The sequence below is a fragment of the Sitophilus oryzae genome, unplaced genomic scaffold (genome assembly GCF_002938485.1).
Source record: "Sitophilus oryzae breed Bouriz unplaced genomic scaffold, Soryzae_2.0 scaffold_1390_pilon_pilon, whole genome shotgun sequence".
Classification (NCBI taxonomy): domain Eukaryota; kingdom Metazoa; phylum Arthropoda; class Insecta; order Coleoptera; family Curculionidae; genus Sitophilus; species Sitophilus oryzae.
The window spans coordinates 153,021-166,581 of record NW_022146049.1 but is presented as its reverse complement, the minus strand read 5'-3'; the positions used below and the strand labels follow the sequence as shown (position 1 = coordinate 166,581).

The 13,561-nt window shown below is 31.5% G+C and overlaps 1 protein-coding gene across 2 annotated transcripts; it reads right to left on the bottom strand.

The window, feature by feature from the left end:
* Nucleotides 1-4,042: 4,042 nt before the first annotated feature.
* Nucleotides 4,043-13,055, bottom strand: LOC115875609 (alpha-1A adrenergic receptor-like). Of its 2 annotated transcripts, XM_030891111.1 has the most exons (6): nucleotides 12,951-13,055; nucleotides 7,430-7,575; nucleotides 7,252-7,369; nucleotides 5,423-5,612; nucleotides 4,574-5,003; nucleotides 4,043-4,520 (listed from the first exon to the last, which is right to left on the bottom strand). In XM_030891111.1, exons 1-6 carry the CDS (start codon nucleotides 12,969-12,971, stop codon nucleotides 4,424-4,426), a joined length of 1,002 nt encoding a protein of 333 aa, XP_030746971.1. In that variant the 5' UTR covers nucleotides 12,972-13,055; the 3' UTR covers nucleotides 4,043-4,423. The 2 variants fall into 2 exon arrangements, with proteins under 2 accessions (XP_030746971.1, XP_030746970.1); XM_030891110.1 differs by having other exon boundaries at nucleotides 4,043-5,003.
* Between the last annotated feature and the right edge of the window lie 506 nt (nucleotides 13,056-13,561).

The window sequence follows — 13,561 nt, the reverse complement described above, 5'->3', positions numbered from 1 at the left end:
AGCTTAGTACATTCTGTATATGTCAAAAAATTATTGATATAGAGTGTATCTAAAAGCAGATAACTAACACAAGTTAAAAAAAACTTCAATCAGAATAATATTTTTATTTATAAAATAAGTAGATAAATTATAATAAAATTTAAGTTTATTTAATTTTAAATATATTTTTTGAACACCCTGTATACATCGGTGTCCAAATTTCTGTACAGCTAGTTTAAGGTACACGCTATATCAATATATTGTGGGCCTATGCAAAATATTAGGCTTTGTACCATTTACCATTTGTACCATTTAGGACCAAATGTATGACTATTGTTTACAGTCCCGCAATTTTGCGGATCCGCGGGATTGATTGCTTTAATCCCGCGGGTTTGCGGGATTGATATTTTGGTGCGGGATTGCATTCCCTAATTTCGACCCCAGAAACACGTCTATGAGGTTTTTTTCGCGAAAAAATATTTTTGAAAATTTGGAATTTTTTGAAAAAAGTTTGGAATTTTTTGAAAAAAGTTTGGAATTTTTTGAAAAAAGTTTGGAATTTTTTGAAAAAAAAATTAGATTTTTTTTTAGTTAGAAACATAATTTCTTGAGAATATGGCAACATAGATAGATTAAATTTACAAGTAAGAAAACCCAGAAAAGGTCAAGTGGTTCTCAAAATTTCAGAAAAAATCTAGTCTTTTTAAATTTATAAAACAAAATAACTTTTCAAAATAAAATAAATTAACTCTCTAAAAATGTTGGACTTATTTTAAAACGGTAAAGAGAAAATGTATCTCTTTTATCGAGATCTACCAGCCCTGAAAATATTTGCACCTATTTAAGACTCACCCTGTATAATAAATCACTGTTATATGTATATCTAAATAAGATGTAAATACAAAATTAAACTAAGAAACTTTTTAGTTTAATTTGTGGTTTGGTAGTACCGTATGATCGAAAAAAAACGGCGTCCAGTTGGCTTGGAAATGACGATCGATGACATTTCCCATATAATTTTACATATAAAATGACAGCGATCTTCATTTCATGTTCCATCGTTGACATCGTTTCATTCCATCGTTGACGCCGTTTTTATTCGATCATACGGTATTAGCCTTTAGTAACTACTAATACTAATAATAAATAAATAAATAAAACGCTTTATTGTCCAAAAAGCCAAAATAGCTTCATCGACAAAGCATTTACAAAACAAACAAAATCACAAAAAATATACAATACAAATCATACAATTCAAAAAAAATAAGTCATTAAAATTACAAATAGAACATACATGGACATTGCAGAACACAAAAAAAGGCGTGTCAATAAAATTTTACAATAGGAAAATTGTAAATGGATATAATCATGTAAGAGTTATAAAATATTAAATATTAAATACTAGACCTTTAACCAGTGTGTGAGATGATCAAAATTTAAAATTCAAAATTTTTCATGATTAAACATCAACAAAAAAGTCGTTTACCGCATATAGGGCTCTCCCCAGTAAGTATGATTTCAGAGCTTTGCGAAATGCGGGAAAGAATGAAAGCGACTTGATATTCAAAGGCAGATTATTGTACATTTTTTTTTTGGCATTGTACAGTATTGAGAATTTAACTAGTTCTGAGGTCGGGATTGGCAGATAAAGATCGTGCTCCTAAGTGGATAGTTGTGAGATGGCCTTTTTTTAAATACTGAATTATAAATCAGCAAATAAGTCAAAAAGTATTTGGAAAATCGTGAATAACAACCGTGCAAACAAACAGAAACAAAATCCCTCAATGACAATTGGTCCCGATGCATTTAATGATTTTTTCTCTAGTGTGGCGGATGTCTTGGTCGGAAATGGACAGTGTTCTACACAGGATATTCCATTTCGGATTACTCATCTGCCGGATGAGGAATTCAAATTCGGAGATGTGGGTTTTAATGAGGTTAGGGACGTAATACTTAACTTAAAGAATAAAGATTCGCGTGACAAATTTGGGTTCAGTGTTAGGATTATAAAGATGATAAGAGAGCTTATCCTTATACCGCTAACAAAAATAATTAATTTGTTCTTTAGGGAATGCATTTTTCCATGTTGTCTCAAGGAGGCTGTTGTGGTACCGGTATTCAAAAAGGGGGACAAGAATGATATATCTAATTATCGTCCGATTTCACTGCTTCCTGTTTTTTCAAAAATCATTGAGAAATGTATGGCCTCAAGAATGGCGTTATTCCTTGAAGAGAATTTATTGCTGAACGACCAACAGTTCGGCTTCAGGTCCGGACGCAGCACTGTGCTGGCTGTTCTGGACCTCGTGTCATTCATCTTGGATGGCTTTGAGGGTAGGGAACATGTTGGCGCGGTATTTTGCGATTTAAGTAAAGCCTTCGATTATGTGTCTCACGAGTTGCTCATTAAAAAACTCGACTATTATAAATTTAGTGAGGGTAGTGTTGCCCTTTTGAAATCCTACATGGAGGACAGAATACAGAGGGTGGTCGTTGATGGTGTGTGGTCGAACCCAAGACGTCTTAAAAATGGTGTCCCACAAGGCTCAGTACTGGGCCCTTTACTTTTTTTGATTTATATAAACAACTTACCACATATCCGACGTGACGACCACTACGTTTTGTTCGCAGATAATACAGCGGTTTCGGTCAGAGGAAAAGAGCTAAAAGACCTAGAGGGAGGCGCGGATGACGCCCAAGCGAGGGCGGCTGACTGGTTCCGGAAAAATAACCTAGTTTTAAATGAGGTCAAAACAAATCGTGTAATTTTTTCTTTGAGGAGTGTGCCTGAGGACTATCGCTTCTCCAGGGAATCTGTTCCATTTTTAGGGGTTCAGTTGGACAGTGAAATGCGATGGAATGCTCATATTGAGCAACTATGCAAGAAGCTAAGAAGCGCGCTCTTCGTTCTGCGTAATTTGTCAGGTACTGTTTCCTGTTGCATATTGCGGACGGCTTACTACGCTCTTTTTCATTCTGTGATGTCCTACGCTGTTTTGTGCTCAGTGGCGCAGGGTTTTCGCGCTTCAGAGGAGGGCTGTGAGAATTGTCGGAGGATTGGGCTACAGGGATGATTGCAGGGAAACCTTTAAGATGTTAAATATACTTACTCTCCCAAATCTTTATATATTGGAAAATCTATTATATGTGATAAGCCAATACGGAAAAATATCCCACAAATGCTCAGCACGGCTCTCATGACACTCGTAGGGCGGAGCACCTGAGTATCCCTATACATAGGTTAGAAAGGTCTCGAGATGGACCTAGATACTGGGGTGTGAAGTTTTACAATAAACTCCCGGATGGGTATAAACTATTGTCCGATAAGGTGTTTAAGGGCTGGTTGCTTGAAAATCCACTGTATGACTCGAGGGAGTTTCTTTCAAGTGATATACATATTAATCTCACTTGATAGAAATTCCTTCTACAACAGAATGTGGGAACTGGAAACTCCCACCCTATGTTTATATTACAGTGTATTAACTAGAGTAATTGTCATTGTGTACCCACATCCCACATCTAATATGATGGTCTTAACTTTATGTCTTTTGTGTTAATTTTTAAGTTAATTGTGTTTTATATATGTATTTTATTTTATATTTTGACTTATGTACGCCACTGGCCAAATGGTATTGACATCAATAAATTATTCGATAAGAATAAGGGTTTTATTATTTATTTAAAGGAAATAAATCAATACAGCAGCTGTACCTAATGGCTATACGAATATATACTGTACTAAATTTAATCTAATTTAATAAAATTTCCGTATAATGATTTTATCTATATCTTTTAAAATATCATGATATCGATATGGTTGATATGGTTTGATTTGCGCTGCCTAATCTAAGGTAGATTGTAATAGTGCAAACTTAATATTAGTTATCTATACTCCAGAGGGTATAAATTGATTGTAGATATCAAAAATTATTATATTAATTATTGTATAATGAATAAAACTGAAACAAGGAAAATATAAAACCAATATTTTAACAATAATTTATTTTATCTTTCTGTGATATTTTACTTTTAAACTTAACGAATTAAAGTATTTTTTTGTTTATTTATAAAAAATAAATATTTTGTGCATCTAATACATTCTCTAAAGCGTGTGGCAACCTATATTATTTTAATCTTTGTGTTTTTTTTATTTGTTTCCTAATACATTAATATAAGTAAGATAAATAATATATAATCAATTGTTACCTCATTATATTAGTTTGAAAATATTAATGATAAAGACAGTGAGTAAAATATTATTTACTAAAACTTTTCTGTTAATGTACATTTTTGAAAGTTAGGCGCTTGTGGAAACTTTTCACTCGATCCTAACCGTTGTTCTATGGTAGCACACCTATTTTTATACCCCATAACACCCTCAACGACGGGTTTCCCTGTTTCGAAATCCTCAAATTCCGCGTTTGTGAAACAACAGCAACATATTTTACAGACAAACTCTTTTAATTTCTTTATGGCGTAGAGAGTCTGGTTCAGGTATGCATACAAAAATGGATTCATAGCACAATTCAATAGATTTAACCCTGTAAAAATCAAAGTTAATGTCCATATTGTGTTTCCTCTGCTCACAAAATACATTTTGTACACCCAAAACAACCAGTAGGGCATACGGCAGCCGATGAAAGCAAAAATCAATATAATTACTATCTTAAATGTTCGTTTTTTTCGTTCCATATGGACGTTCTTCCTTTTTGGAGTTGGTCTGGCAATTACTTTTATGGGAGCATCATTACTGATCTTGCTACAAGAAATATTCTCAGAATCATCAGCCCTTTCGGCCATCTTGTCAGAAATGGGTTTTCTATGTCGCCACACGATCACTGCTATTTTGAAATAAAACCAGAAAAACATGCTTATGACTGGACAGAAGAACAGCATGTTGATGATCACATAGTAAGCTTTAATCCAGTTTCTTGATACTGTAGTTCCTGTGCAGAGGTATACATCGCCACTTGGAATGCGTAAAGGTATGTGGAAATAGAAAGTTGCCATTGGATATGATATACCTAAAATATAATATTTTATAGAATAATCCACTTTTCGTTTACAAATGACTATTTATAATACTTTAAAACTATATATTTTAGCCATAGGCAATCTGAGTATTTATAACATTTTAGTAACAGTTATCACTTTAGGTAATTTATTATTGTAGCTAAATTTTATTAATTTACTAACTAGTGGTCTTCTATCATTTTGATCTGCTTAGATCTTCTGTGCAACAAGTAACAAAATCGTAAATAGTATAGAAATTTGATATTAAAGTATGACAAATTGATTCTGAATGAACACCTCAGTAGTTTAAAGCTAAGAAACAACGGCGAATGCAGATTCTGTAGGGAAAATGAGATGAGAAATGAGAGAAAATGAGAAAAATTTAATGAAGTCAACTAATTTCACCATATTTAATAATAAAAATATTTACCTATACATATTATCCAAAGTACTACTGCTCCTACTAAACATTTCCGCCAAGAAGGATTCCATTTTTTGCTTAGAGCATAAATGATACTGTGGTACCTATCTAATGCAATCACCACGAGTGCGATAGAACTAGCTAAATTTCCAACAACTTGTCCAACAGGAAGAGCATGGCACATAAATTCACCAAAAGACTGTAAACATATTAAATATAATTTTTATAAGTTAGCCACATTCGGGCTTGGAATCTTTGAACAACACTTCTTACAACAGAAAAATAAAACACTAATTAACCACAATAAGTACACCAAAACACTTTTACTTTAACCATTAGCATTGTAACGTTTTAATAAAACGATACTATTGGCAACCCAACATACACCCTACCGAATTAGTTCTGACTAATTTCGGACACTCTGTTGATCGTACTTGCCCTTGTCGGCGCAGAACTAGAGCATCTTTTTGACTATCGGAAGTCACCATTTTTGATTCAGATTTCGTGGCTTAAACATCGACATACTTATCTGAAGTCATCCGAAAAAGTTTCAACCTTTTTACCCTATTAACCTTTGAAATGTAGGTCTAATGGTTCCTGGCATTTGGGGAAGGAATCAATTTTAAGATTTCATGGGTATTTTTGTGGTAAGTTTGATCTTCATCATATTTTTATTCTTTTGGTTCAACCTTATCTCTTTACAGATTTTCTAAAAGTAGTTTTCGTTGTCCTGTCATGAGTTTAATTTTTGAGTAAACCCTCAGCATCGTGAGGTAAGTTCTAAAATTTCTAAAATGCATTTTGTGCATAAGTTGTGTCGTTTCTAGGGTTTTACCGTCCAGTTACATGGCGAATTATATGTCGTGACTGGTGGTTTGAGGTACGAGAGCCTGTATCTATGATCCATGTTTGATTTCCACATGGCTGTTGGTATTGTAAGGGGCTGTTCGAGGCTGTGGTACATTGGGGATGAGCTCCCACACCTAGCGTTCACACACCAGAAGGACGAGCCAAAGCCTGGAATTGCACCGGATAATCAGGCCAGATTTCATATTTTTTGATTAACTCATTTCAAATCTATTTACTTACTGTTGACGAATTACGTAATTAATTATGTAATTATTAGATATCATTTTTGGATTTCATTATTAAAATATAATTTTCTTAATTTTAAATATACAAATTTTTATATATTTTAATATCTTGTCAAGTATTTTGTGATGGTGTCACTTGACATATTTATTTAATTAACTTTTGATTGATTCACGGAATTATGTGCGCACACAACAAGGTTCATGAACTGCGTTAGTTTGAGGTACTTATTTAACTTTATTTTGCGTAATTTAATATTAATATGTCAATGATTTTTAATCAACAGAACAAGTAATACTATTTTTTTTATGTCATACATTTAAATTTTAATTACTTATTATTCTTAATTATTAATTCATTTTAAAAACCTAACTTCATCCATCAATTGCTGTCCTTGTCTAAAATTTTTTTAATTATAAATAAATTTAAGTTGGGGTAAAGAGATCTGTTATTTCTGAGTGAATGTCCTGGCGCCCAATAATTATTGTTTTATTGATTAATTATAACACCTAATAAAAAAATAATAAAAAAAACGAACCTACGACTGCTCGCAAAGACGAAAAGCTGCCGTTTGCATTGTGTCAAGAAAACGTTACAGCATCATGAGGAAATGATTAAAACTTCTGAGTGTATTGTGGTGAATTACTGTTTTTGGTATTAATCTGTTATACCAATTAACTAAAACTATGCTAAAGATAAATGTAAGTATTTCCGCTACTTTTTATAATTAAATATAATAAAATTACCCATGTTATTAACTCTTTTCCTAGAAGGTCCAGGTAATTCATTGCAAAAAGAATAACAGTCAAGAGATCCGACAAAGCCAGTGATATCATGCATGTTTTCTGAAGATATTTATATTTTCTGCAACAGAAAAAACATATTGTAACATGTGAAACTAGAATAAGTTACGTACAATCATACCTTATAGATACTGATCTGATTACCAATATATTTCCAATAGCTGCAATAACTGAGATTATCAATATGTACCAATAGTGTACGTGTCTGTTTACTTCAATTACTCTGAGAAAATCTTCAGTGACGTTGCTTCTTTCTGAGTCATCAATCTAAAAAATGGTAAAATCTTCATCTTAAATTGTTGTATTATTCCAAAATTATCTTTCAACAAAACAATTTAAGCACAATCACCAAAGCTACTAGATTAGTAAACAACTATCTAAGATTCGATCAAACAATCTAAGATGTAATAATAATTATCTGCTCCTTTTGTTAATTGTGTATTTCATATATCTAAAACAAAATCCTCTGAAGACTCTAGTTTGTAATCTGGGGATAAATTATAAAATGCAGAATTTTGCTTTGGATTAACAAAGAATACATTTTTGAATATTTTTTATCAACTAAAACATAATCCAGCGCATAGAAACAAAGCAAAATTTCCGTAATTACCGATAAACTAATAATATACTCAAAAAATTATTTGCATTTGTCATATTGTCATTTAGGATACTTGATCTATCTTTAGGTGTATAACATGATTTTTTTTTGGCGATATGACGTCAATTATAGTTACCTATAACACCGGTTGTTAGGCTTTTTATTTATATTCAAGATAACGGGGATAAATAAATAACATTAATAAAATTAAGGCATATTAGTTTTATGGTCACTATTGCAAATATTTTAAAAATCAAAAATATCCCCTTTATGTAATAAAAAAAACTAATTTACGTGTCTTGAGCTAATATGTCAAATTGTCAAATATTGTCCAACAAGGTAAAGAAAATTACAAAATAAAGTAAAGTAAAATAAAAGTATAATAAGATAAAATCAAGAAATTCCAAGAATCTTTTAGAAGATTTCGATTGACTTTCTCTTCATTTATTACATATTATGAATTTATATTCAAGTTAAAAATTTCGAAAAACTTAAAAAAACAGGATAAATAATAAATTAATTTAATTTTATATGTACAGGGTGGTCGAAATTGGTCTGTTTTAACAGAGAAACCCTATTTCCTGACTAGATAGAGCAAAACCAACATAGATGTCATGGCTCGTGTCATGGGCTCGATCTCTGAGTCATGTTTAATGGCGTAAATCGCCTGTTCATCTGCCAAATGAAATACGGAGTCTTTTTGAGTTTTTTACCATTTTGAAAATTGTCCATAACTTTTTTATTTCGCGGAATAATAACATTCTGTAAAAATGTTCTTAAGGCATTTTTTTAAGCACAATCCAGTGGCGTAGTAAGTTTTTTTCTATGCTTGCTCTTTGTGTCAGAAATAATAAAAAATATAATTTTTTAAATGAAAATCGTAGTTGGCTAGGAAGTTAAAAAAATGATGGCGTTTAACCCTTTCCAACTATATAAAGTTATGGGTATTTATTTCTAAGAATGAGAGAAATATTAGGGTGGTTATCTTTATATCGAAGCGGGCTTTGATTTTGAGTTGACATATTTGCCTAATTATTTTCTATCACAATTTAATATTCTATATTCTTATTTATCTGCATAATTAAAGACTTTTGAAAAGGTAAATTAACATTCTATTATTATTAGTAATAGTAAATATTAGTATTAGTAATTACAACTTAAATCGATACAAAGAATAATAAACAAAGAATAAAACTAAAAAACGTATTTTTTGAGTGACGAATATAGTTTTCTAAAATCAAAGAGCACCTCCTTGTTTAATACACAATAAACATCTTTTGCGCCCACAGTTACAACGATTTATTAGGCGAACTGGTTTTTTAATTTCCCCCATAAAAAAGTCGAAAGAAGTTAAATCACAGGACCTAGCAGGCCAAGATATAGGCCCCTTGTTCCAACCCAATTCTCTCTAAATTCTCCATTTAATAGTTCAGTTGTAACCCTGGCGTTTTAATTGTAATTTGTAATACTAATATAGTATGTTGATTTACCTTTTCAAAAGTTTTTAATTATGCAGATAAATAACAATATAGAATATTAAATTGTGATAAAAAATAATTAGGCAACTAGGTCAACACAAAATCAAGGCCCGCTTCGATACAAAGATAAAAAAAACCTAATATTCCTCTCATTCTTAGAAATAAATACACATAACTTTATATCGTTAGAAAGGGATAAACGCCAGCATTTTTTAAGTTCATAGCCAACTATGATTTCCATTTAAAAAATTATATTTTTTATTATTTCTGATAAAAAGAGCATGTATAGAAAAAAACTGACTACGCCACTGGATTGTGCTTAAAAAAGTGCCTTAAGAACGTTTTTACAGAATTGTATTATTCCGCGAAATAAAAAAGTTATGGGCAATTTTCAAAATGGTAAAAAATTCAAAAAGACCCCGTATCTCAGTAGGCAGTGAAAATATAAACAGAAAGTTTACGCCATTAAACGTGTCTCAGAAATCGAGCCCATAACATCTATGTCGGTTTTGCTCTATCTAGTCAGAAACTAGGTTTACTCTGCTAAAACAGACCAATTTCGACCACCCTGTACAGTATGTCCCCGGACTGTCTTAACAAGAAGAAAAACTGTTTTATTATTGACATTTTGAGAAAAATCCGTTCTTCATAAAAAAATTTGCTTGTTCTAAAACGATTAATCCCGTTTATGGTTGGTTGGTTGAAGTGAATCCCGTTTATACTTTCCAAATTTCCATTCAGTTTTAGAGAAAATAAAAAAATTAAAAATAAACATAAAAATGTAGTTGATTTTTCTTAACTCCTATAAATCTAAACGCGTTTCTATGGTAATAGAACTTCGTTTTCATTCTTTGATAAATTATAATTGACAGGATTTTAATTAATGTCATATTTTTTGCTGTTTTAAAATGTTAGACAAGCACAAAAATTATTTAGTTTAATGCTACGGAAAGTGTGATAATAGTTATCAGAAAATGTGATACTTTAACATCATAAAAAATATGACGTTAATCAAAATTAATTATAATGATCTATCAAAGAATGAAATTCATGGAATCAGTGGAATAAATTAGTAGTTTCAATTAGCCGTAGAAGTTTGTTCGCCTAATTTTAATGTAAGCATTCAGAACGTCATAATTAGCGGTAGTAATTTTCAATTATTGGAAAAAGTTAACAAACCTTTGACTTTTCCACTAATTATACTTCATAATTTGCGATCACCCGTCAAGAAAATTATTGGCTAGAAATCAAAAGTTTATTGTTTTATAGCTAAATATTATGCTTTCTCTATGGATACAACAGACTACCGCAAGTTGTTGCTGGGATATCCATACATATATAAAAGCTCAAGGGGTTTTTTGTCACATCCATCCCGCCAAAACCGCTTCACTAATCTTGATGATTCTTTTTTTAAATGAAAGGTATATATGTGTAGATTTGTTATGAAGTATTTTTATATCGTTGACTCGCTATTTCTTTATGTAAAATGACTAAATATTAAAACACACCTTAAAAACACCTACACACAATACCTCCAGAAATCAATTATTTGTCATTGTCAGTGATGTGTCATTTAGATTATATATCAGGTTTTTAGATATTTTAGGGGTCAGTTCATACCACCAGCTTTAGATACATCAATATTAGCACAAAGGTTTGTTTAAAGGACATTAGTGATTAGTGAATTAGTTATGCAAAGCAATTTTAGAAAATTCATCCTCTTAGAGTATCAAATTATGTCGAACAATTTGTTGTATGAAAATTCCTTACTATCTGGTCTAGAAGAATGAAATTCTACAGAAAGAATTAGAAGAGATTATTGAAATTCATCAACCAAATTCAAACCTTCGTGACCTCTGGATTATACACATAAAAATTTGCACAAAGTGTTATTTAAAAGACATGAGTTAATTATTTGGACATAGCGAATTTATGAAATTCATACCCATAGGAAGTAGAATAGGGAATGAAAGTTTGTTGTATGAAAATGCATTATTATTACTGTCCTCCATTCATGCAGTTGTGCAGCCCTGAACTGTTCAAGAACGCGATACTTTCACTCCATTCAATTGAGTCATAAAGTTCAGAACTGTTCCGCGCCATATGGATATCCATATCCTAGGCTATCGCGCGCAGCTTCTTTCAGAACCGTTCTGAGTAGCCCAGGGCGTAAAGTACTGGAACTTGAAATTCGAGAATGGAGGACAGTATATAACATCTAGAAGTGTAAAATTTTATACAAGGGTTTATTTAGTGACATCAATAATATGAGCGAAATATTTCTTCTTCAAACCATCCTTCTAGGAATAAAAAATAACGTATAAAGAGGGTATATGTGCTCTTGAAAAATAAAAATAAATCGGTGGAGTATTCAAGAAAAGCGATAATTGGAAACTAATGTCAAAGCTATTTATTTTAGTAATACAGTTTATATGGAACCATAGGTAGGGTTTGGTTTGGATCTATAGAGGGTAAATAGTCATTTCAGTATTTATTATTTTCGAGAGATTTTCTATTTTCAGATTTTGCAAAATTTCGACTTTGGTTCGATTTCTAAAACACCCTATACCCGTTATTAAGAAATAAAAAAACACATCAACCCTCTGTCCAACCATACATAATTAGTTTCAGTCACAAATCATTTTGGGGCCAAAATTGAACTTCTTTGAAATACTTTGATTTCGATAACAACTTCTAGAATTATTAAGATTATTTAACTTTCTAGATTTCTTTTTAGTTTTTAGTTAAAAACCATAATTTCTTGATAACATGGCAACATAGGTTGTAGGTAGATTAAATTTACTAGACAGAAAAACCCGAAAAGCTCCAGTGGTTCTCAAAATTTAAGCAAAAAATATTTCTTTTTTGGAATTTTTTAAAGTAAAATAACTCGGTTATTTTACTTTAACGGTTTTGGAGTTATTTGAAAAACGGTAAAAAGAAAATGTTTCTTTTATCGAGATCTACCAGCCCTGAAAATATTTGCTCTTATTCAAGACTCGCCCTGTATAATACCCAGAAAATCGACAATTGCTAACTTTCATATGAAATAGGAGTAGCTGAAAAACTTAAAAACATAGTTTAAATAGTGCATTTGTAAGGTTCGCTAGCTCTATCTATAAATAAGTAAACAATCATTTAAATCAATGCATAAACAATTCAAGAACGCGAACGTAGTCGCGGGAAAAAGCTAGTTTTATGAATTTTAATTGTGTTTTTTAGACATTGTGAATGATCGTAAACTAAAAAGTATAAAGTGTAATTGAAACCACAAATTTATTCCACTAATTGGGAGGTTCTGAATGAAGCTTTAGATTCAACTACATTTTCATGTTTTTTTCTAATTTTCTCTAAAACGGTATGGAGATTTAGAAAAGTATAAACGGGATTAACCATTTTAGAACAAACAAAAATAATGAGATACTCAAAAAACCAAAATATTGAAAACTATTAAAATATAAATAAACACAAATATTACAATAGTACTCAGACTTTCTTATTATTACATTATTTGTTGACAAATACTCAAAAAAGTTCCATAAATATTACGAAAATTTTTATCTCACCCTTGTTATACCGGCTCCCATTTCTTAACCAGACATCCGAGCGGCACCGACTGATACTCTAATTGCTAATTGATTAATTAATGTCGCTAATACTTACCTTATTGCCCGGGATTATGTCTATAGTGTTTGCATACAACCCGCTAAATATATTATACGGTAAAAGATATCACCAAAAATATCATGCGAGATTACAATAAGTAATATTTTTATTATAGTATATTGGAGATACAAATATACACTGCGAACAAAAAGTATAGCATAATTTAATTGCCGTTATTTTTTTTAACCCTCTGTTGGGCTATTTAAGAGTCTATTACGCTGTACTTTCGGGTTGCTCTCAGGGGTCGGGTAAAGCGGGTGTGTGGCTGAAGGAAATATATACTAAGGGCTGGGCAAAGGTTAGTCTTGGGTCGAGATTTCCGTATGTAAGAAGAGTACAATGGCGTTTATAATGTACTGAACAAAGAGAGGACAGTAAACACGTTGCCAAACGTATGAAATAAACCGAGAAACTGTGCACATCGCTAAGAGACGTGGAAGGGGATATAGCAGATTTGTCGCAGTTGACCGGTCGACCCAATCAATACCTCTGTCAGTACACTTAAAGTTCT

Coding starts and splice junctions, on each gene's coding strand:
- LOC115875609 (XM_030891110.1), bottom strand. CDS start 12,971: ATGGGAGCCGGTATAACAAGG. Junction 7,370..7,429: donor ATCAGATCAGTATCTATAAG/GTATGATTGTAC, acceptor TTTCTGTTGCAG/AAAATATAAATATCTTCAGA. Junction 5,004..5,422: donor ACTTTGGATAATATGTATAG/GTAAATATTTTT, acceptor ATTATATTTTAG/GTATATCATATCCAATGGCA.